This window comes from Drosophila montana, unplaced genomic scaffold (assembly GCF_035044405.1).
Source record: "Drosophila montana isolate Dmon_TW-CO22-7 unplaced genomic scaffold, ASM3504440v1 contig_3341_1, whole genome shotgun sequence".
Taxonomy (NCBI): Eukaryota; Metazoa; Arthropoda; class Insecta; order Diptera; family Drosophilidae; genus Drosophila; species Drosophila montana.
Genome location: NW_026998226.1, coordinates 16969 through 43747, shown reverse-complemented (window position 1 = coordinate 43747; position 26779 = coordinate 16969). Strand labels below are relative to the sequence as shown.

At 35.9% G+C, this 26779-nt stretch overlaps 1 protein-coding gene across 1 annotated transcript; it reads right to left on the bottom strand.

Annotated features, from left to right (window-relative positions):
- Positions 1–24467: 24467 nt before the first annotated feature.
- On the bottom strand, positions 24468–26260 carry LOC135434535 (uncharacterized). The gene is made up of 4 exons (XM_064691149.1): positions 25566–26260; positions 25232–25501; positions 24989–25174; positions 24468–24927 (listed from the first exon to the last, which is right to left on the bottom strand). The coding sequence occupies exons 1-4, from the start codon at positions 26052–26054 to the stop codon at positions 24571–24573; spliced, it is 1302 nt and encodes a 433-aa protein (XP_064547219.1). The 5' UTR covers positions 26055–26260; the 3' UTR covers positions 24468–24570.
- Positions 26261–26779: the final 519 nt, after the last annotated feature.

Below are 26779 nucleotides of genomic sequence, written 5' to 3'. Positions count from 1 at the left end.
CACTCACACACATGAATTGTTTTAGTTTAAGGGTGGGGTTTGAACAGAATGAGAGTATGCTTGTGTCTGTCTGCCCAACACGTTGGCCCACGTTGCTTGTGCCCTTTTCAAAGCTTGTTTACTAAATTAGTTCCAGTTTATCGCGCTTCCTTATTATTCTGCTGGTTGTGTCCGACCCCGACCAAAGCCGACCATCGGCTTACGGCCAGCAGAAGCATTTGCATAAAATTAACAAATGTACATCATTAGTGGCAATCGTTAGTACAGATATATATACAGATATATTCTTAAGATGTATTATCATTTCTAAAAGTGCAACTAGTATTAAATAGTACAGCACTGACTTGACTCGAATAATGTAAAATACCAATACCTTACAAAATAAGCTGAAATAATACTTAAATAATCCACTTTATATTACTTTATTTACTACTATAAAAAATTCACCGGCGTAGCCCTGGTGAAATGAATGTTAATGTTAAAAATACATGTGGTATTGCTCGGATAGCAACACAGACTGTTTGAGCTTTAATTTTGTAGAGCTGTATTTGTGAAGAGAACCGAATTTAACATGCTGTATTCTTAAGAGGCATTCCGCATATATTTATTTTTTTTTTTTTATTTCAATTATTTCAAGTGTGCTGGCAGTCGGTCTTATTTAAAGGCCTCCGTTGCCGGAGTCTTATCTGCCACGCATATTAATAATAGTTTCGTCATTAAGCAACTCAGGTGTAGACAGCAGACAACTAGAAACCGTTGGCCGGGAGCATTTGATGTTGCCAACTCAACAAAAAGTCAAGAAAAACTACTAAAGGAGCTGGTGGTAAAATGTGAAATCACAACGTGCAGAAAGCTAAACGCGCCCGGCCAACGGGCAGAGATTCCATTTTACCATCTCATTAACTTAAGCAGACACAGTGTCTGGGAGGAGCATGGAGATTCCTGGATCCTGCGCTATAAGTTGCAATAATTTTGCAATTCCGCCCGCTTAATTACCTGCCACATTTCATTTTAGTAACGGAGACGGCAGGAACGACGCCCAACTATAAACGCAGACTCCCATTGAAATAAAAGAATATACGACGTAACATCCTGAGAGTGGACATCCCATTTAAGTGCAAGCTAGTAGAAAACAAGTAAAAGTGATCTGGCTTCTAATATTTATCCAGCATAGGCATACATATCGTATACACACACAAACAAGCACACGCACACCCACATCACAATTGAGAAAAATAAAAAAAACAATTGAGAAAATTCATGGTTTGAATTGTTGTTTAAGTCTGTGTGAACAAAAAATATATATACAAGGTCAAGAATATACAAGTGTTATGTCGTTATACGACATACGGGTCATACTACATTTCGTAACAGTTCAATTGAATGAAAAAAGTCCGCGACTTCTTCATTAATTTAGCAGAGTGTGAGAGTATGAAATTTTTGGGCTCTATAAAGCTTTCTAAATTCCATTTTAATATACTGAATTCAATCTTTATGTCTTAACTCAGAACGCAACTCACCTCTACTAATAATTTTTAAAATTACAATGCCAACAACGACAGCCGAAGCTTTTGGTTTTGCTGTTTTACTTTAGCTTCAAGCTGCTTAAAAGTGTGCAGACATGTTTGACAAAATTTTCGAAGCGATTAAAAACTTTTACACGTGGAGTTTATTAAAAAGGGATTAATATCAAACCACGATAATGCAGAGCGGCGAAGGTGTGTATTTTAAAATGTATATAATACGAAGCATTTTATCGCAATTAAAAAACTAAATAAAAAACTCTGAATTTATTGAAATGTATAATATAATATAATACTCAGTACCCAACTCGAAATTTTCCTTTCATACTTTAGCTAGTGCACACTTACGTATTTGAAATTAAATTGATTATTTAATTATTATTATTCGTATATTTTGGATGGCAGATGTATAAATCATATAATACGGTTTTTATACCCTTGCAGAGGGTATTATAATTTTGTCGTAAAATGTGTAACGCATAGAAGGAGACATCTCCGACCCCATTAAGTATATATATTCTTGATCAGTATCAACAGTCGAGTTGATATAGCCATGTCCGTCTGTCTGTTTCTATGCGAACTAGTCTCTCAGTTTTAAAGCTATCTTTATGAAACTTTGCAGAATTCCCTTTTTCTGTTGCACGCAGTTGATATGTCAAAACCAGCTGGATGGAAAATTTTTATGTTTTTCAAGAAATCTTGACCAAACTCGGTATTTATTAGTTTTACTACGCTCCCCATATATATGCAAAATCCTATTAAGATCGGACAACTATGTCATATAGCTGCCATAGAAACGATCGGTCGAAAATTATGCTGTTGTATGGAATATTTTTTGATTTTCAAGATATCTTGACCAAACTCGGCATTTATTAGTTTTACTATGCTCGCTCCACTTATGCAAAATCTTATTCACATCGGTCTACTATATTATATAGCTGCCATAGGAACGATCGGTCGAAAATTAAGTTGTTGTATGGAAACCTGTTTTGTTTTTCAAGATATCTTAACCATACTCGGCATTAACTATTTTCCCTGTGCTTCTTAGATACGGGCAAAGCACTATGAGCATTTTGAAAAGGTTGGGTCTGCAAGGGTATTAAATCTTCGGTGTGCCGAAGATAGCACATCTTTCTCGTTTTTTTTTAATTTTTACGTTTATATACCCCGGACCCATTGAAAAAGAATTAAAAAAAAAAATATGTTATACACATGTTATGTTATACGCTGGCAGAGGACAGAATGTCCGATCCAATAGAGTATATATATTATTGACCAGCTAGATTTGAGTCAATCAAGCCGTTTGTCCGACTTTCGGTCCGGGGGTGTTATGAACGCGTGGATGTCAGAAAATTTCAAAGCCAGAGACCCAAAATTTTGAACGTGGGTCCTTTTAGTATGAAGTTGATATAAATTTGCAATGTTGACTCCCGTACAGTACTATATTTACTTTTAAGATAGTTTTAGACTTTGTTATTTAAGCACTTGGACTCCTAATTTTGAGATTTTTTGTATTGTAAGTTTTCTTTAGTAAGTTACCTTATTGAATGAGGTTAACAGGTACAGGTATATAAATATATATATTTAATGAATACATTGAAATACAAAATGAGTAAAAAATGCATGACGGTTCATCTTTATCGTTGTCACAAAATCACCCTTACACACAAGGTGGCGTCACAGCTATCTCACCTTGGCAACCCTTGACACGACTAACGCGCAAACGGATATGAATTTTAAACGCGGAAAATGAACTGAAATTAAGTGACTTCCGTTACAATGTCTCGCCGTCTGGACAAGTGAAAATGTGTGATTTGCCGATCACAAAAATAAGCGAGATTTCTCGGGACGTAGTGAAAGTAGTATGTTAAAGGTACGACGAGTTAGCGATGGCATGCCAATTAAACAAAGGGCATAAAAAAGATAAAATAGAAAGTAAGAAAGAATATACAATATGTACTTCGGTAATATTCTTAAAATATGTGGTTTTTCAGACAAACATTTATTATATATAAAAAAGAATTCTTCTTAATACTACTATTTACTATTTTTACTAATTACAGTAATAAAAAAAATGTTTTTTATATAAAAAAATTGTGAATATATGTCCAAATAGCGTCAAAAAAGTTTGCATTGTACAAAACCAATGTAGAGGACCTGTGTACAGGTACAGATTAAGCTTCATTCGTGAAGCGAATGAAGCCTGCGTCGATGGTGACAAGTAAAGCCAAAAAATTGCAAGCAAACGATTCGGGATACGAACAACGTCGATTATGCTAGTCGGTAGTCGGTTTTACTTGCTATTTAGTAGTTCTATTTTGCATATAAATGTATTCGATTCATGATTTTATTTTGTAATCTGAAACACGTGCACACGTGAGATTATTAAAATTGTGTGGCACAGGATGTGATTTCCTGGAGCGCTTTTTGTCAGTTTGCTTTTCACAAAGGGCGCAGTGTGCTCCACCTTACGCTACGTTTGAGTGAACGTTTAAACGTAAGGATGCTATAGCCCAACATTAAAAGGTAAGAATTGCGCTACGTGTGGCGGAAGAAGTTACTTACACGCCTTTCAAACAACTCGTCATAAATTGAAAGCAAAATCATATCTAAAGTTCCACATAAAGAACGACTAGGAAAGACCAATTCCACGCGCGCTCATATTTGTGTGTAAGATACACCATATACATATAAGGTTATTCGTTATGTTAATGTGTGTGTAGAGTGTGTATGTGTATGAATATAAATTGAATCTAAAACAGAAGTAAAATCATATTTATATTCATTGACCATGGTGGGGCAAATGCATATATGTATGTATTTATATAAATCTGTAACAAAGTGTTGTCTGCTGTCATCATTTCTCTCAGTTGGGCCAATTAAAGAATCTTGCACTTGACATGGACTGGTGGTGCTAAGAAATTATTTAAGATACAACCAACTTTATTGTTAGCTGTGTAAGAAGTAAGCCGCAAAATCGCAACTGTTTAAATTCTTGATCAGGAAGACAAGCTGGGTCGTTTGATCCAGTCCGTCCGTCCGTCCGTCCGTCCGTCCGTCCGTCCGTCCGTCCGTCCGTCCGTCCGTCCGCTTAAATATGAAATATATACTTTCGAGTTGAATACACTATAAAACGTGCTATTTATTTTCTCATTTCCAAAGTATTGATAAAAATCGATACAGCAATACGAATATTTTGCGTGTGTTTTGGCTGCAGGGCCGTTATCGGGCACTTCCGACTAGAGTACTTATATTTTATTTTTACAAATCTTAAATCTTGTCCATAATCGAACTAATTCAACTTGTCACGAACGCATAAGCTCACTGTGACAGTATTGCAAAGGGTAACCAAGTAAACTTGTAAGCATTTATTAGACTTTAACTTAAAACCGAAATTAGAATTCAATTAAATTATTTTCCTTCTACAAACAAGATATATACAATTGTATGCGAAGTGTACGTGCTTATAAATTGAATTTTGTGCCAGCTATCCGAAAACTTGCCCAGCATGATTTATGTAGATTTTAAGGTTTTTCTTGGCTTTCACAGCCTGCCTGCCCTACCTGCCACACGACAGACTTGGCTTGTCTTATACTTTGGAAGAGGACACCTTTGCTGAGTCCTTGACTGCTTGTTCAACTGTCTGTTGTGGTCGTTGTGGCGCTGTGTGTGTGTGTGTGTGTGTGTGTGTGTGTGTGTCTCTGCGTGTGACAGACATTTGAGTAGCCGAATCGTCACGTTTATTAGCAAAGCGCTCCGGACAAAGTTAGCTCGGTTGATCTGGGGAGGTCAAGCGTTTTAATTCCTTTTGCTCATTTTTGTGGTGGCGTTCGTTAAATCTATCTTAAAGCTTCGAAAGTGGACGAACGTATTTTTGCTTATCTGTAAACAAACATTTAATTTTCTACCTAGTTTTACAATTCCAAACATTTCCAACAGTTTTCAAGCAATTTAACGCGAATAAGGCTCCATCAATTGTAACAACAACAAATCTGTCTAATATTGACATGCTCAAACAGATATCTAGTATTTGTAATTGTGATATGGTTGTACTTTGTCCATAGTGCAATAAAAAGTCGAATAACCAACCAATGTAATGTATCTAATTGCATTACACATAACGTTAATTTTCCGCCAAATGTACAATTTGGTTACTTAGAGTGACGAGAAACGCAATCAAAATGTGTGTGTGGTGCATTTGAACGATGAACCAAATTAAGCACAGTGTCGATGCGCCATAAAAAGAAAAACAACAAGTAAAGCTAGATTTTCAATTTCATTTACCACCTGCGTCATAGTCGACTGTTCTGCCTGCCTGATGGCTAAAGTTAGTAAAACGAACACTGAAAAAAGTTCTGGGAATTTGTTGGAGTCGCTGCATCGAATCTTTCATGCCCTAAAAACAAAGTACAATTCAAATATATGAGAAGCAACTGAACAAGAAAAGACAATGATTAAAAAACTTATGTCTTTTAAATCAATAACTAGATTGTAACAATTAGAATTTGTGGTGTAATGCAAAGATTGCAAATAGAATCGGTTCGGTTCAAGTTCAGAGTTCAGAGTTCCAAGTTGAGTTGATTTAAAAAAATAAAAAACTTTTCAGTAGGGACTTGGCTGCATAGCAAGAATAACTTGAACCCTAACCTACACAAAGTAATTTGATTTGTTTTACTCTCCGAAAATGTGTATATACCTTTTCTCCGATTAATAAGCAACTGAGAAAACGTTGTTTATTTGCAACTTTAAGTCGATTGTACGTCCAAGTAACTCCATGCACTACAACAAAAAAGAACAACTTTTGTAGATTAAGAGCCAATGGATGGAGTCGGAGCCAGAGCCAGAGCCGGAGTCGCAGTCGGAGTCGCAGTCGGCTCTGCTCGCAAAAATAAAACGTATCTTTTTCAACTGCTGCCGCGAAGTCGGCGTCATTCATATAGCCACTGCATTCAGTTGGTGTCAGAGTGAAACGGTAAATAATAAACAATACGCAATGTTCGCAGTGTTCGCTGTGCATTGCCAACGTTTTTTATTTGTATTTTTATTTACTTCTCTGCTGTGTGGGTCGGTCTGTCTGTACGCATCTTACGGCAGGTGGTACTACCTACCTAAGCGAAACGAAATAAAACTGGGCAAAAAATGTCTTACAACTTTTAATTAGTTTTTGCTTAAAACCCACTCACGGAGGACGTCCGGTAGGCAGTAGGCAAGTACAACGTGTAGGGGTAGGGATGATGCGCTAAGCGCATAAATTGACTAGATATGATAGAAGAACGTTGGGGGTTTTCCCAAAAACACATACACAGACATGGAGCAAAACATTTTTATGCCATTAAAATATTAGGCGCAACGATAAGCTGATCCTGGCAAATGTTTAACAATAACAACATGTTAATGGTTTCAAAATGAAACATTTTTATATACATACCGATAACGATTGTTACTTGCTTTCCATTCGCCTTTCGGTAGAACCTAATTCTCGGGCCAGAATATAAATGAGCGGGTGGTAGAGGTCGCAACTGAAGTTTCTCTGCCTGAGCTATGTATATCAAATGCTAATTACGTTTAATGCTATGACGAAATGTCAACAGGGGGTTTCCCCTGATTAACAATGTGCACGGATAGAAGCTAAGAAATTGCCAAGACCAAAACAACGGCAAAGCGAGAGCTAGACGCTAGACTTTTCCGTAACGTGTGTACTCTTTTCCTCCTTCGGACTTCATCATCGTTTTAATTGCCGCCAAGAATTCAAATCTCTTTTTGTAGTTGGGTGGATAGTTGGTGCGAATTGTGTGAGAATTGAAAATTGTTTATCTGCTGCACATACAATTTGTCACTCGTGTGTGGTCATGTACTTGAAATGTTTCTTATGATATTCGACATTTCCATGCTATCGAATCTCTTGTCACGCATATAATAATACAGTAATTAATCTTGGAAATAGCTGCATCATTTCTACGCAGTAAATAAGTATTTAGTATTTATTTGAAAAGGGTATAACTAAGTATTGTATGTACGTATCGAAAGCAAAAACAAAAGTCCAGGCAATGATGTTCGGGTGTATTAGAGCATAGATAGACACTACTTATTGATGTCTCACGAAATAAAAGCCGCCATGGCTGGGTATCTATATGTAGATACATATACATATACATGCATTATATTATGAAGCAAAAATTGGTAAAGTCAAAAAGAATGCTAAATCATCGGCGAAGTAGAGGCAAACCCATGAACGCAGCTTGCGTGGCTGCTGTGGTATAATTGCATTGAACTCAGCGAAAAGCAAGAAGTTTTCTAGGGAGCACTAACGGTTGCTGCTGGCAGCAGGAGGTCAGGTCAGCTCTCTGTGTGTCATATGGTGCGAATGATCGTTGCCATATTGAACAAATGGCTGACTGGCTGACTGGCTGGCAAACGAGTACCAGTACGCAAACTGCAGCAGCCTTTGGCACTTGCCCGCCAGTTGGCCATTCTCGCTTTGTCTGCTGGACTCGGTGATACTGCATACACACACACACACACACATATATATAACTATATGTACTATGTACGTAATTTGACGTGTATATGTATGTGTGTATATATGTACGTATGTATGTACGTTTGAGTCTATGTCGCGTCGCGTCGCGGCGTTAAAAGGAAATTGTGATTGCTGCATAAAATGCTTTTAGAATTGTTGCCAATCGATTTGGGCACGGATTGCTAATAGCAGGCAGCAGCAGCAGCAGCATAGTGGCCGTGGAAGCCATCTCCACAGGGTAAACCATAAGCGACGGCCCGCGTCCACATCTATAGAACATGCAATTTCAAATTCATTGTGAAACATTTGCACAGAATTGTGTTTTGTATTTTTGCTTCGCTCCGCTTTGTTCGACCTTTGCAACGTTTTGCCTCTTCCATGGCAGAGCAAAAAAAACAAAAAGTAATGTTATGAAACCAGAATTGTGTGGCTTGATGCAACAACAGTTATATCAACTATATATGGATGTACATACTATGTCAAAAAGCAACAACGTGTTGCTGATGCTATTGAGTATATATGTACATATATACATATATATATATACATATGTACCCATAAAGTGGCCTAACTAATTTTGACCGAGAACATGTATGTATATATGTAAGCTGGAGTGAACAGACAGCTAATATTTGACCAAAAATAATACAAGTCCTGAAATATATTAATTCGCATTCACCCTGTGGCTATAAGCGGGGTAAAACTAGTTCGAAATTTCAAGTCTATAGCTCTTATAGGTTATAACATATGGGCATAGCTAGATCGAATTAGCTATTCCTGCTGAATAAGAATACTATATACACTTTATGGGTTCGCTAATGGTGCCTTATGCCTGTTGAATACATTGGCTATATATAATTTAAAGACACTTTTGATTTTTATTTTATATTAAACTAGCTACATAATTATAGCAATTTAACTTATACTATTTTCTAAGCGCTACCAAGTAAAGCAATTGTCAATTTTCTGCTTACATGCGACATGCGTCCAGCAAATATGCAATTTTCCATGGAAATTTCCAAAGATCTTCCTGAAGTTCATTTGACAGGTGCTTGACGCTTTTCGGAAAACAGGTTCAAAATGAATCTTTTTATACCCTGAACTTATTAAAAATGGGTACAAATTTTATAATGTTTTCGTGCAAAAGTAAGGTAGAAAGAAGCATCTCCGACCCCATAGTATGAACGCGTCGAGCTCAAAACCTTTAGGAGCTAAAGAACTGCAATCGTATGTGCTCCTAGTTGCTATAATCGATAATCGATAACTTTCCCCGGCCAATCGAATAAATCGATATCATAATCTTATTTTTTAAGCAAGTCTTTTAGGCTTTAAGATCAAGAGTCGCGAAAATTGACATGTAATTTATAGAATAGTATGAATAAATCAACTATCTTTTATTTCATAGCTCTCGCCCTGACGAAGGTATAGGGTATCCCCTAGTCAGGCTAGACTAGATCACCGTTACTTGTCTCCTTCTGGCTTGCTAGCTGTAAAGCCCTTTATGCGAAAATAACTTAAGTCGAAAGCGTGTAAAATGCACGTTTAATCAAGGCTGGGATAACACTTTTTGTACCGGCGCCGTAAATTAGGTAAAAAGAAATGTTATATACATAGCTACTTGCAAATAACGTGGCAAAGAAGATGAATGCGACCAAGTCAAAGTTATGCAAGAATGCGCTCTGCGTGCGGCTGAACAACCCAACGCAATGTGCGAAGTTGAGCAGAGAGATGCGAACTTGGCCAGGCGACAGTTTGCTAGTTCCGTAAAAATTATTTCTTATTTAGCCAGCAGGATTATCATAGTCGTGTGCAACCTACGACTATACAATAATTTGTTCAAATTGTGAAAAAAATGTAATAGCCTTATCTTTGATATAAGACTCTATGAATACAATAATATTTTCGACTCGATCTTTTTTTGTTTTTTTTTTAATTATTTTATTTGTTGAATGGCTTTAAAGTCGCATTTCTGTAGAAACTTGATGACTCGATCTTTAACGGAATTTATCAAAAGTCCACCTACCGATTTTGGTTATACTAGCTCAAAGATATAAAAAATATACAAATTTGATGAGCACGGAACAAATTGCTTCAATTAATTCGCGTCTCTACAGACAGTTGGCCATTGCACAAACCAAATGTAGTTTTATCACTCTGCGCACAGAGTTTAGTAATGTACGGTACATCACATAAAGATATGTTCAGATATTTAGCGTAAGGTACTAGAGAAGTTACACTCAAATATTGGGAAGTAACCTACGACTTGTATTTTCGATTTTTTCTTTTATATTTTTCTCTTTCTGTTGTTCATTCAGACTTAGTTATTACTTAGGATTGTCAATGGCTATGTGAAGGCTTGCAAATACAGCATACGAAATAAAACAGTTGGTATCGGGTTGCTAAATGTTGATATGTAAATTGGTATTGTCCTAAAAAAATATGAAATCCTTTTATTGTATAATATAGAAGAGTTCTGTTGTTGCTCTGCATCTCCGACCCGTAACATACATTAATACTATATAAGTCTTTACGAAACACACACAAGCAGGATCTACGCCTGCTGCGCGATTTGGACAGCAGCTGTGCTTCATTATCTCCTGGCTCCATATTATTGAATAGCTTAGGGGCTCTTAGTTCGATCTTTGTGAAAAGTTTTAAGGCTTAAAAGTGACATCCACATGATGTGGATGTTATACAAATTATGCGTGCTAATTTTTAAATGAGTTTTATATAATTAATTATTTAATTAAATTCAGGGAGATCGAAAGAAGGGTAAAGTAAAGTTAAGTAAAACAGTCTTGATCCGTTTATAATATATGAAATTGTATACGTAATTAGATTTGTCTATTTCGTGTATTATTCAAAATCCTAGGCAGAACAGCGATACTTATCGATTTTGGGGGAGATTTTAGTATTTCGTTAAACAAGATATATATTGAAATTATGAATTATCTAACCAAAGATTTTATTTGGATGGACAAATTAGATTAACCCAGTTGTGGGGGCTACAAAAAAAAAAAACTATTACCCTCTTGTACCCCTGTATATTAAGGTAAAAGTTAAAATCTTGTCCGATCGACAAAGAAAATATTTGCAAATGTGTGACAACCTTTGTGCATTTAATGAAATATAGTACTTGTCCCAGCAAACCCGGAAAAAGCTACTAGTGTACTTATTATAGATATTATATTTACCTGCGGGTTCAGAGCCCCTATATAAAGCTTTGTGTTGATATCTGATAGTATGTACCTGCATTTGTATTTATTTATATATGATTCACTTCACAGCAAAAAAAAAAAAACAAAAAAAAAACGGAACAGAACAGCGAGTGTAACTTATAAGCTGCATTGCACATAGAAATTTAATCTTAGAAAAAAAACCTCATATGTTGTGCACACACAAGTTTTGATAGTTGTGTAACTTAGCTTTACCTAGAATAAGACGGTTGTCTTTTGTAGTTCTCGTTGGGAGCGCGCTAAACTGCCTTGGGACGCGGCAGTTAAACGACTGAGCCTTGCATTTTGCAACTTTAGATACGCAGACTCATCGCCGGCTCCCGCGTAGTTCGCTTCCCATGTTGAATTTAATATATATATATAGTATATATGCGTGTATGTGTGCTAGTATATATATTAGCGACAAAATCGGGCACTGTAGGCATGGCGCAACAGGCAGACGCAATGGCAAAAGCAAAGACGGAGTCGGAGTTGCTATTATAGAGCAGAACCTGCGGCGGCAGTAGCAGAAACATCCTATTGTACAAAGTGGGTGTGTTTGGATGAGGTCAAAATAAAAACAAAAGCCCTTTGAAAATTTCGAAAATTCTGAAAATAAGCCAAATACTTGTGTAAGCAAATAAATGTTCATATACACAAGATTAAAGTATAATATTATTAAACTGAAACTTGAAATAAAGTCATAAAATAGAAATCTAAATGTAAATGTAAATACATAAGCAGATTTATGTATGCGTTGACTTATCTAGGAACACAAGCGCTGACTTCGGCGTCGCAGCAAACCTTGACTCGGTATTCTTTATCCAGCCTGTTGCACCAGCTTGCCACCCATATTCAACAGGCAGGAGACGCTCCGCTCCAGGAACACAAAAGTGTTCAAACATATATGAACGTACATGTACATACATATGTATACATTATACAAACATATGCAAGCGCGTAGGTATGTGTTTATATATTTATATACACGCTTGTATGTACATGCCACATGACACATCCGTTTCCGCAACAATCAGGATTCATTTTCTATAAGTGTGTGCGATAACCAGCTACCCAGTCTGAAGCTGAGGCGTGCTAAATTCACAAAAATGAATAGAACAAGGCCTGGAATTTTTCTTTGGTCTTTCTAAATTTTGTAGTAAGTTTTGTAATTGTCTGATTATGCTCGCGATATTTATCATTTAGAGCGGTACAATTTTCGTGTTGAACAATTTCTCGTTTGGATTCACACTTTTTAAATTCCTGCAGGGGTATCTCTAATAAATGGAATCACACTCACATAAGCCATTTAGTTGAAGTCATACCTTCCTTCATCTGTCTTAAAGTAGTCGACAGAGAGATGCGGCCTCGCTGTCGCTGTCGCTGTCGCTAGCGACAATACGAAGTTACCGTTTTCTCTATCCTAAATTCAGCTAAAGGCTGGCTGGTGACGTTAAGTTGTTGTTTTTGATGCGCCTTCGGCTTTGAGCCTACATTAGGGGAAGTGGTTATAAAGCAGACAGTAGAGATTCCCTGCGCGTTACAGTGGTATTATACTGTTTGTACTTTGGCGAGCCAAAACTCAAAGAAACTCATCCATCGAGTTTTTGCTTTTGAATTTTACTTAATTCTAAATGTTCTTACCCGTGCATTTTGTTGTTGTCTTAACATATTTGAATTTAACAATTTACATTTTCAATTTATACCTTAAAGAAAACTTTTGCTATATAAACTTCTTTGTGGGGATTGACTGACAAAATTATTTCTGAAAAAGTGGCATATATTCTGAAGCATTAAAAGGATGGAAAGACATTGCGCATCACATTTAAGTTAAACGAAAAGCTGTTAACTTTTGCAGAAAATATTTTAAGGCTATGCAATTGCATATTTATAATTTTTATAATCATTGACCAATGTGACGCATACTATTGCAGGCCGCCTGTTGCCGGCACAGCCTGTTGCTGCAGCTCTTTCTGCATTGCGAGAACTCTGACTGCGCAACTCACCACCATGGATACACATTGCTCAATTCTAAACTGTTGCTCACTCTTTAGCAACAGGTTCTGTGGCAAGCAAGAAGCCAATTGCTAGTAGTGATGGCGACGCCGCAACATATACCACGGCCCCACTTTGTGTACTATCACAGTCATGCGCACATCCACCATTTACGGCATGAAATTATAGAGAAATTCAAGGCGCAGTTTTAGTTTAGTAAGCGGGGCTCGGCCGACATCAGTTCCCCTTCTGAAATTTCCCCAGCTGCACGATGGCGTGCCCACACTTTATTGCACCTATCAGGACAAACAGGAGAAATGTGCACATAAGCATGACATTAAAGGGAATCGACCATTACACGAGTGTAACCCACACGTGTTGCGCCACTGCTTTTAGCCGATGGCTACAGTTTTCCACCCATTTTGGCCATGAAAGTGAACACGATATTATTATCGTAGTATCATTACATGCGGCCGTGCGAAAAAAGTCATGCAAGGCGTTAGTCCATGCTTATTTTGAAACAATTTATTTAACTGAGACTTTTTGAAATTTCATTTCATTTACATATATATATACATATACATATACATATACATATACATATACATATACATATACATATACATATACATATACATATACATATACATATACATATACATATACATATACATATACATATACATATACATATACATATACATATACATATACATATACATATACATATACATATACATATACATATACATATACATATACATACACATACACATACACATACACATACACATACACATACACATACACATACACATACACATACACATACACATACACATACACATACACATACACATACACATACACATACACATACACATACACATACACATACACATACACATACACATACACATACACATACACATACACATACACATACACATACACATACACATACACATACACATACACATACACATACACATACACATACACATACACATACACATACACATACACATACACATACACATACACATACACATACACATACACATACACATACACATACACATACACATACACATACACATACACATACACATACACATACACATACACATACACATACACATACACATACACATACACATACACATACACATACACATACACATACACATACACATACACATACACATACACATACACATACACATACACATACACATACACATACACATACACATACACATACACATACACATACACATACACATACACATACACATACACATACACATACACATACACATACACATACACATACACATACACATACACATACACATACACATACACATACACATACACATACACATACACATACACATACACATACACATACACATACACATACACATACACATACACATACACATACACATACACATACACATACACATACACATACACATACACATACACATACACATACACATACACATACACATACACATACACATACACATACACATACACATACACATACACATACACATACACATACACATACACATACACATACACATACACATACACATACACATACACATACACATACACATACACATACACATACACATACACATACACATACACATACACATACACATACACATACACATACACATACACATACACATACACATACACATACACATACACATACACATACACATACACATATACATATACATATACATATACATATACATATACATATACATATACATATACATATACATATACATATACATATACATATACATATACATATACATATACATATACATATACATATACATATACATATACATATACATATACATATACATATACATATACATATACATATACATATACATATACATATACATATACATATACATATACATATACATATACATATACATATACATATACATATACATATACATATACATATACATATACATATACATATACATATACATATACATATACATATACATATACATATACATATACATATACATATACATATACATATACATACACATACACATACACATACACATACACATACACATACACATACACATACACATACACATACACATACACATACACATACACATACACATACACATACACATACACATACACATACACATACACATACACATACACATACACATACACATACACATACACATACACATACACACACACATACACATATACATATACATATACATATACATATACATATACATATACATATACATATACATATACATATACATATACATATACATATACATATACATATACATATACATATACATATACATATACATATACATATACATATACATATACATATACATATACATATACATATACATATACATATACATATACATATACATATACATATACATATACATATACATATACATATACATATACATATACATATACATATACATATACATATACATATACATATACATATACATATACATATACATATACATATACATATACATATACATATACATATACATATACATATACATATACATATACATATACATATACATATACATATACATATACATATACATATACATATACATATACATATACATATACATATACATATACATATACATATACATATACATATACATATACATATACATATACATATACATATACATATACATATACATATACATATACATATACATATACATATACATATACATATACATATACATATACATATACATATACATATACATATACATATACATATACATATACATATACATATACATATACATATACATATACATATACATATACATATACATATACATATACATATACATATACATATACATATACATATACATATACATATACATATACATATACATATACATATACATATACATATACATATACATATACATATACATATACATATACATATACATATACATATACATATACATATACATGTACATATACATTTAATCGCACTTTCCAGCGATTCAAATGATATTTCATGTAGATCCTTGGATACGAATTTGAGCGCGAAACGTCACCCACCAAATCTTTGACTCCCATTTCGACCAAAGTGGAATTTCCCGAAACCCCGTTTTAACGGGCACCTTCATCACATAAGGTAACTACAGTGAAAATTTCAGCTTCCTAGCTCTTATGGTTTGGGCTGTGCGTTGATCACCAATCAGTCAGTCAGTAATTTGTATATATAAATATATATATGTATATATATACATATACAATCTTTATCCATACATAAAGTACATATATAATCTATCAGAATAATTCTAGCTCTTCTACCTATTTACACCTCCTGCACCTTTTCGTACAGGGTATCAAAATTCAATTAAACTTTGAATGGAGCGGCTTATTGCGGTGTTGTAATAGCTGATGCTTTATTGAATTGTTGTTGGCATTGTTGGTGTTCCTCTTGCTTGTTACTTTTGTCGTCAGACTGCGGAAGTGCATCCGGGAACATACAAACAGAACAGAATCACACCTAGTGTATCTACGCACAATTTTATAAGCCAGTGGAAGAAACTACAGCACATCAGGCAGGCTCTGCCAATCAGTGGCTTTTAAGGCCTGTACAACCGACAGTCGATATGAGAGGCACCCAACTCAACTCAAACTGGAGTCCCATCCGGCTACTGTGATCCAACAACATGACGTACACGAGCAAACACGACGCGTTTGACAAAAGTTGCATAAATTAACGTTAAAAGCAATGGCCTTGGTTGTTGTAGCTGCTGTTGTTGTTACTTTGTTAGCGGCCCGACCCACAGGCAGCAACATGCAATAAAGTCATCAAATGATGCCTCTGCTTCAGGCCTTTGTTGATGCCACTGTCGGCCTGCCCTTTTGGAAAACAACCGCAAGCTGCATCATTGCGTTTGCCGTCAATATTTTACAGTTTGTTCTTTTAGCAAGTCTGATTATGTAGCTAAATTTCATTTCCTTGATTTTTGCCGACTTGATTGATTTTCCTTGGTGGGCTTTTAAAATATTTGATTTGCGATAGGAATATTTTTATGGAGAAATAATGGAATCTTTGGTGCCACCCTGTATAAAAATCTATAATAGCATCACACAACGTACTAAAAAATTGACAGCTGCGTAGTTGATCGCTTAGTTATTGACCGGGGTATAACGCACAGAAAATATACTCTAGTATGCACGCTGTACTTTTCCGTTGCTTGACATATGCAATTCCCAACATGTTATAGCTTCGAAGGGGGACAGACAAGGCGTGTGCAATCCTAGAGTCGAATGTAAAGCGTGCTGATGTTAGACGCCGAAGGTTCTTCAAATACTTAGATGTAGTGACAGCCTGCTCATTAATTTGTGTATCCCTTACTTTTATTTAGTTTATCATATTACTTATATTAATAATAGTTAATAAAATAATTTTTTTTTTTTAAATTTTTCACGCAAATTTTTAATACTACAACGATTTTTCCCATATAGTTAAAATGGCAGTGTTTATTTAAATGCCTCCCCTAAGCCGTTGCTATGGGATAACACAAGATTACCCTAAAATATTCACGTGTGGACATCACCCGCTGTGAGACTATGTGGATAGGCACGGAAAAAGGAAAAAGCGTGTGCACAAATCTAAATATAGGAATAAATGAATTATGCGTAAATGGATTTGTTTCGCTCTCGTGCATCCAAGCGATGGGCGTTGGGCTTTGTGCACTTGAGTGAAAGACAACAGAAATAGCAACCATGCTGTTAAGCAACACCTAGAAATAAATTTATGTGTGCATTTAAAATGCTTTGATGTTTTCATGTTAAGTAATTAATTAAGTGAAAGCCTTCTCGGCCTTTTTAACTAATATGTGCTTAAATTACTGGTGCATACCAAATCCCCGATAACGTTATCCATCCGATTTTGTAAACAGAAACCACAAATCAATTGAAACGCTGTATCCTTGATAAATGTATAGAAAGATAGTGGAAAATAAAATAATTAAATATATGTATATAATGTAACAATGGCAATCTCTGCCGATATCGCTTAAGCATTTGTGTAAGTCAAAAGAAAAATTGTAATTATTATTGATAGGGTCCGTTTTAATTACACTCTATAATAGTAATCTGAAGCAGAAATGTCAGAATCCAAATTTTGTACAGCATCAAAACGGCTAAACCGTTCATATTTGTTTAGGCCACGATTTCAAGAAGTGTTACCTGGTTAAAAATAAGTTCATAAAATAGTTGGCATCGCAAAATTTGACATATAAATTGTGTACAATTTAAAACAGAGGCGTTCAGTTATTTATTGACTCTTAGGGGCATTTGCTGCTGTTTGGCACACTGTTCGTCAATGCTAGAGAAAACAATGAATGACACCTATGTTATCATGACATCACACTGAGGGTGTTGTTTAATTAAATTTCTGAAATTAAAATGTTTTGTTTATATAAATTGAAAAATGCGCAGACCAACTACAACTCAATAAGACAAAGGGACAAAAATCAAACAGCGCAGGATGACAGAATGTCAGACATCATAAGAATCACATCGAACTACTGATGCTCTTACGGATATATATTTGGCACAAATCCACTACGAAACTTTATTTCAAATTAAATAATTTGTGTGCTCCTGACATCAGTTTCTTATATATAATATAATTGCCAACTTTTTTTGTTGTTTTATCTCAACATATTTATACATAAGGCACGTTGCTGTAAAAAGTCATAATACTTTGTGACACCCATCGACGCTTGGCTAGGTAGCCTGCTTGCCAGGCCAGTTAGCGCTATTGTTTGCAACTCAAATCGGGGCTGGTGCGATATATTCCACTGAAAGCAGTTTTCTCAGTTGAACAGGCAGGCTGCAAGTCAGTCATCCAATGATTGAGCGTCATCCATGTTTTCAGACATTGGCAGGTGTGTGCATGTGCATGTGCATGTTTGCGCCACAACTGTTGCTGGCTTTTCAATTTGATTCCTTTCATTTCAATTCTGTTGTCTGTACGTCGGTCAAATGCGGCAGCTGTACCGCAGTTAATTGAAGCCCAAATGCGTCCATAAGCCGTATGAGAATAGCTATCTGGCAATAGATATACCTACTCGGTCTGTATAAAAATATCCGTATGGTTGCTGTTGTTTTTATTGCTCATTATAATATCATTTATTGAACCTTTTTTTACACTTAATGTTAATATCTAAACACCTTGAATGCTTTGTTGGAAAGTACTCGACTAGGACGACACAGTACACAACGCCATGCTGCCGTTTTAAACATTCCAGCTACTTCCAAACATCTATAAACAAAACGCATGCACTCAGCTTACTTATTCCTCCCTTAAATTAAATTAAATTCCCTTGAATAAATTCGGTGCATATATGTAGTTTCATCATCATGATATTTTCCGCATGTCGAAAATTTTAACACTACCCATACTATCTCGAACTCCACGTCTAAAGTTATATTTTACAAAGATATTTATAAAACAGTTTGAATTCCATTGATAAAATAATCAAAAGTTTGAATCAAGGTTTTCGCCCATTTTAGTAGCGTCGTGTAAGCTTGAAGCCGAAAATAAAACTTTTGTTCTACAACCTTTGATATATGTATATACTATCAAATAAGTTTTGTACAAAGATCTTCTGTTAAATTTCCACAGTTGCGGGTTAAGCACATATTCATTAAGATCTTATGTAGGCGTTTCCAAATAATTTTGAAGCCTATCAGTTGAAATTGATATCTTTGAGCGTCGCTCAATAAATTATTAATGCGTATTTTCACCGAGGTAGCTCACAATTGAATATTCACAAAGATCCTTGGAAATAAATTTTAGCCCTTCAGGATCTCCAACATACACATTTTAATTACAATATCTGGGATGGTATGATTCTACCAGAAATTGAAATGTTCTATTAACGAAGGTCGATTTATAATTGATTTATCAAGCCAATTATTCTGCAAATGAATTGCCATGGAACAAATCATATCACATAACTGATGTCAAAATAGGTATAAGAAGACATCTTCGACCCCATAAAGTGTATAAATTGTTGATCAGCATCATGAGACGAGTTGTCCGTCTACAGGGGCATTACATCTAGGGCGTGCCGAATATACCCGTTGTAATTTACTTAGAAACCCGATATCCATTCTGCTTTCAAGTTGTATCACATGCATAATTAAATATTAGCACACGTGAGTTCTTTCAGTAAAATAAAAACGAGGCGAGTCCAAGAGACCAAGAGCACTGCAATTATGGCAACCAGCAACAGCTTTTATACATATTTCACGGTTCAATGCTTCTTCACATACTCTCACAAGCAAATAGCCACGACATCACAGAATAGCATGGACAAATGCATTTTGGATACTTAATTAACCACAACCCGGTTATTCTTTTGATCGTTGAGTTGGTCACTAAGTCGACAGTATTTGTTTGGTCCTGCGACCACTACACCCATGCCAAGCCGAAATTAACATGTTGGGCGGGGCGTTGTAGACAGCGTCAACGAAATAAGCAACTAAACCATTAGCGAGCGAGAGATAAAATGCTTATCAACCCTTGTCAATCACTTGCGTCCGTCGTTTGAGTTGAGTCCAAACGTTTTCAATGAACTGCAAAATATCTAATTCCCTTTATTTTATTACATTTTATCAAAGCACTTTAGTTCCATTCACTGGCATATATGCAAGACAGCCTTCCTTTCCTTCCGTACTTCGTTGATGTGAGCCAAAATTGTTTAATTTTGCCGATTACTGTCATGCTGAAATTCATTTGGTTGTGTGCACAAGCTCTCCATCACGTTGTGAAGACGGCTGTCGCTTAAACCGACAATGAAGATGAAACTGTGCTCAATTGGAGGGAAACCGTTTGATTTCCGACTCATTGCTATCCAAACATAAGGACTCCACGTACATAAGCTAGGCATATTTGAAAAGCCGCAAGCCAAACTATATTTAATGCAAAACCTAACTAAAAAGAAGGTCGGCTGATTTCTGTTCCTACATGGGTGTTATATCCCATGTCAAACTTTGCGATTATTGAAAGTGACACAGATTCATTGATCCTTGCAACAGCCCCATGCAAAGACAGACAGTTTTGAAAACTCGTTCATATTCATAATAGTAGAAGAGATAACAGCTTGATGAGATGAACGTGCTGTGAAGCCTGTCAGTACAAAATAGAAGTGTGGCTGCAAAGCCAACTGTACGCTTTTATACCCTGAACCTATTCAAAATGGGTAAATATATGTATATAGCAGGCAGTAGGAAGCATATCCGACCCCTAAAGTACATGTAGTCTTGATCAGTATCAATGGCCAAATCGATTCAGCCATGTCCGTCTGTCTGTCCTTCCGTCTGTCCGTATGTACGAACGCAAGGATATTAGAACCTATAAGAGCTAAAGACTTGAAATTTGGAATGTATGTCCTCCTAGTACCCGCGCAGTACGAGTTTATTTCCGATATCGATAACTTGCCCCGTTTCCAAATAATCGATACAGATCGATATCCAAATATTGTTTTTTGAGAAAATCTCGTAAGTTATAGGAGCTAGAGTCACCAAACTTGACATGTAGTATATCAAGTATCTTTCATTTTATATTTATACATCAAGTAAATAAACCAATTTGTATTGTCCACCAATTTAAGCCACAATTTGAATGCAATTGATATTTTAAGAATATACAAATATTATTTAGCAAAATAAGATATACTGTTAAAAATTTCATTAAGATCGGTTAAAAAACCAAAAGTTATTAAAGAAAACGTGTCAGCGTCAGCTAGCGCAAATTGCAAGAATTTCTGTATACATTACAAGCTCGAATTATATCGAGAGAACTATTTTTTTATTTTTTTAAATTTATTTGTATTACTGCTAAAGCAAACGAGTTAGTAGAAAAGGGTTCATGGTATCCCCTTGTCGAGAGCTCCCAACTAGAGACTTTTACTTGTTATACCCTAATCCCATTAAAAACTGGTAAAATGATATAATATTTTGGTGAAAATGTACGTAACAAGGAAAAATAACCATCTCTGATTCCATAAAGTATATATATATATTCGTGGTCAGCATCAATACCCGAGTCGACCCAAAAATTTCCACCTCTCTGTCCGTCCGTATGTAATATATGGATCTCAGCACTAGCTAGAGACAATAACAATTTTTAACGTAGGTCCTCCTAGTGCCAGCGCAGTACGAGTTTGTTACCGATAATTGATAATTTACCCCGTTTCCAAGCAGATCAAGTATTTTTCATTTTATAGTTATCGCCTGTGTTTGTGTATTAATATACTTTTGTATGATTTCTAATGTATTATGCTATAGTAATAACAAATAAGTTTGAGTCAGGAGAACCTGACTAGAAGATATCCTGATGTCAATCTCTATATATAAAACTGTTTGTCCTGACTGACCGACTGACTGACTGTGTGACTGACTGACTGACTAACTGATTCCAAAAACTTTTGTATGAAACTTGTATGTTTACCATCAGATCGGCCTCAAACTCATTTTTAAAGATCTTTGTTCAAATTCATTTGAGGGGTTTTCACATTTTTCGAAAAGTGCATTCCTCCTTGGTTGACGCTTCGCGGAGACGTGTTTCACACTTGTCGCAGAAACCAAGCTTCCTCGGTGGAAATGTGATTTAAAGATGTATGCCTGTACATGCATACATACATACATTCATTCATATATACATACATACACACATACACACATACAAACATACACACATACATACACACATGCATACACACATACATACATACATATTACCATACATTCATGCCTACATACACATACATATATGTATATGTACATACTTATAAATTTACATATATATATATATGTATATATATATATAAAAAACATAAAAATAACAATCACAAAATAAGAACAACAAACACACAAGAACAAAAAAAACAAAAAAAAAGCACTACACTACTACTTAGCTAAGCATGAAAAATTGCAGAGCCTACTTGACTTCTTGAGAATCGAGGAGTAGAGCACTTGGTAGAAATTCGTTTTATTTAAATTTTGCAACACAGCGAAACATAAGTCGTTTTCTGCGTTTGGTATTAGAAAACAAACATGCATGCATACATATATTTATAAACGCATGGATACACATACACACACGCACTTACATACAAACACAAACATACAAACAAACAAAGAAACAAACACACACATATATAATACTTATGTGCGTTCGTAGAAGTTACCTGTATTATTATTAGCTTTATTCCATATAAGCTAACTATTATAAGATTTGTATAGAATCTATGTTATAGTTTATTTATTGCTAGAGCACCTATATACATACATACACACCCACACGTGCACGTATTTTTCTGTTTATAGCTAACGCCTACGTTTGTAGTATTTATAATAAATTATTATACTATAGTAATAGCAAATAAGCTCTAGTCGGGAGTGCCTGAGATACGCCGAACTTAGTGAACTTATAAATATGCACACCCACTCGTGCACGCACGCCGGGTGCCCAACTCGTGCCCCATTTACCCAGGGCTTATTTCTGGTCTTAAGCATTGAATAAAGAAGTCCGCATATACCAAGGTTCGAGGCTAAACTTAATTTTCAGGTGGAAAGAGTAGAAACATTTTAAAAGAGGAAAATGCTGAATCTGTTTGCACTTTACGAGAACATTCATTCAAACTTTGGGGTCTATTTGAAGATCCGAGATCTGATTAAAAAATCTAATCAGTAAATCGATTTTGATTAATTTTATCGAAACTAATGAGCTATCGATAACTCAAAACAAACTTGCTCCACGCGTGCCATAGGATAACTCACGATCAACATTGCAATTATTTTATTTCTATAGTCTCTGAGATCGAAGCACTTATATGTACATACGGGCGGACGGATGGACGGACAGAGAGACAGACAGACTGACATGGCTGGATCGATTGGAATATATCTGTTATATAAATTTGCACAAAAACATGATACCGTATTTACAAATTTGTAATGAGTTCAGGGTTTAAAAACCAGCATAAAGTGTAAAAATAAAAACTGAACCATCAATTTTATTTAATCGAGTTTCATTACCCAAATTGCAAATACATATTTATCTTTCGTTTAATAATATAATTCAAATATATTTCATCACCTAACACAAAACTATTAATTTATACGATTCTAACTGATTTTGTATAACGCTATAAGCCAAATGAAGTTCCTGCTAATAGCGGAGGCCGAGATATTCATAGAGGGGTATTTCCATTACCGATTCGCTTGTGTTCATTTCCTGGAAGTCGCCACCTTGGAGTAAATATAGAGGTCGTGATAATTTTGGATTGTTTAGGTAGAAATCAATGAGCGCTGTGGTGCTGCGCAGGTGGGTGATGCCTTTAAATATTTTCTCGCGAGTAAGCAGATCGTTCGGGTAAACTGTTTCGATGACCTTATCACCAGATCGCTTTGTCCAAGGTCGCTCCTTAAGAGGTACAGTTCGACCAAAGGCGCTAAGTAGCGGCTTGCGGGTCTCACGCATTGCATGGTCGTTGATATGTTTTTCATACTTGAGCTCAATTGCCATCTGTAAAATGTTAATAGGTATACACAAGGGGAAGGGATTCTCAATTTTGATTACTCCTTACATGGGGTTTATTCCATTTGTCGGCCACTGTTTGCGCTATAGCGTTGACTTCCTTTGGGTCTGTTTTAACTGAAGCAAGAAGCGTTCGATCACCTTTGATGGAAAATAAGTTCTTTACCTTCTCTGGTGTCATTGACGTATCCATTGTACCGATCGAATTGAGCCAGTGAATAAAGCGCTCAGCTGACTGATAAGATAAGTTTAGGTTGAATTTTGTACAAATTTGACGAATTTTATATGTTACCGCATCCATTAGATTTTCGGCCTGCTCGTCAAGCGTGTAGGCCGAATCACCCGCCTTGGATCGCTCCACTCGTGAATCCCAGCAGACGCGTTCGTCGCGAGAAGCGCACAGAAACTTCGCATACCAGCTAGTTTTGTCGACTTTGCGATGCGTGTGACCAACCGGCTCATCCAGCCTAAGATCAAACTTCTCAAATTCATGATCCATGCGCACAATATCCGAGTGTTGGCTTTCATCAAAATGTTCTTCTAATTTCTTTCGGTCCGTTAGCTATAAAGGCCAGCCCAGACATGTATATTGTTAGTGTATTAATATCACAACTAATGGTACTCACAAGAGCAGCCCCCCCCTCCTGTCCCTCTTCTCGGCTGTCCTGTTCACTAGAAATCTGATAATCATGCGGCCGCTCCTCGCGCATCTCGTCGCGAATATAAACAACGTCGTCTGACGTGGAATAGTCGTAGGCCTGTATCTGCTTAACGCGCTCGCGTAGGTGTGGGGGCAGGACTAGCGAGTAGTCGATGATTGGCAATCGTGGCTGCGATACGCAATGAACTGCAAACTCCACTTCGTCAATGACGTCGTGCCAGTAGGACTTGCCCCGAAGACCGCCGCGTGGGCGAAGATGCGCAAAGTCACTTATGATGCTGCTGGATGACTTTTGGGTTGTCGGGCTTCGGACTTCCTCGCTCTGGCCGAGCATATTTTCTTGCATTTCCTTGCTACCATGGCTCTCATCACTACCTCGGCTACCTCGGCTGATTTTGGTGACTCGATAATTGGCGGAAGATTGAGATTGTATTCTCTTCTTAGAGGAGGCCATTATTGCGGGCTTGAGTTTTTTGTATAATATGAAAATTTCGTTGTTTTGTAACTGCACTGCACTGCAATGTTGTCGCTGAAAAGCTTCAGATACGCACTTTTCGAGAATGTTTGTTCAATACACAAATATGTCAAAGCTTACAGATTTTGAAAAGCTTATTGGTTCCAACATCGACTATTTAAACACGACGTGTAAGCTGTAGGCTCTATACGAATTGGTAGTTGTGTTGAATATAAGCTCATAGCCTGTTGTGAATTTGCTAATCAGGCACAAAACTTGTAAAGCTCAAACGTTATTCGAGGTGTGCCCGAGAACGCTCTGATTTGGTCATAAATATGATATACTTTCCGGTAATTTATATAGTTAATTAAATTTACTCCAACATATGTATTTCGCAAAATCTGCTGCGCTGTAGTCGGAAATAAATATTGAATTTTCACAAGATATTTAAACAGTATATTGTTTTAATCTCATATCAGGTATTTACTGAACAGCCCCTTTATATGTGACGACGCATGCGCCTAGCATTCTCAACTTTATTGTAGATACTTTGAGGCAAAGCTCCATCTGCCGTTTTGTCAAAAGAAATGTTTTGTTATGGTTAACATAAACTTCATCATTCCCATTCTTGAGCAACAAAGCGTATCATATATTGCTATAAATTACACAAAAAAAAGACCGATTAAAAAGGATATCAGAGAGAAAAATACCATTAGGTATACCCA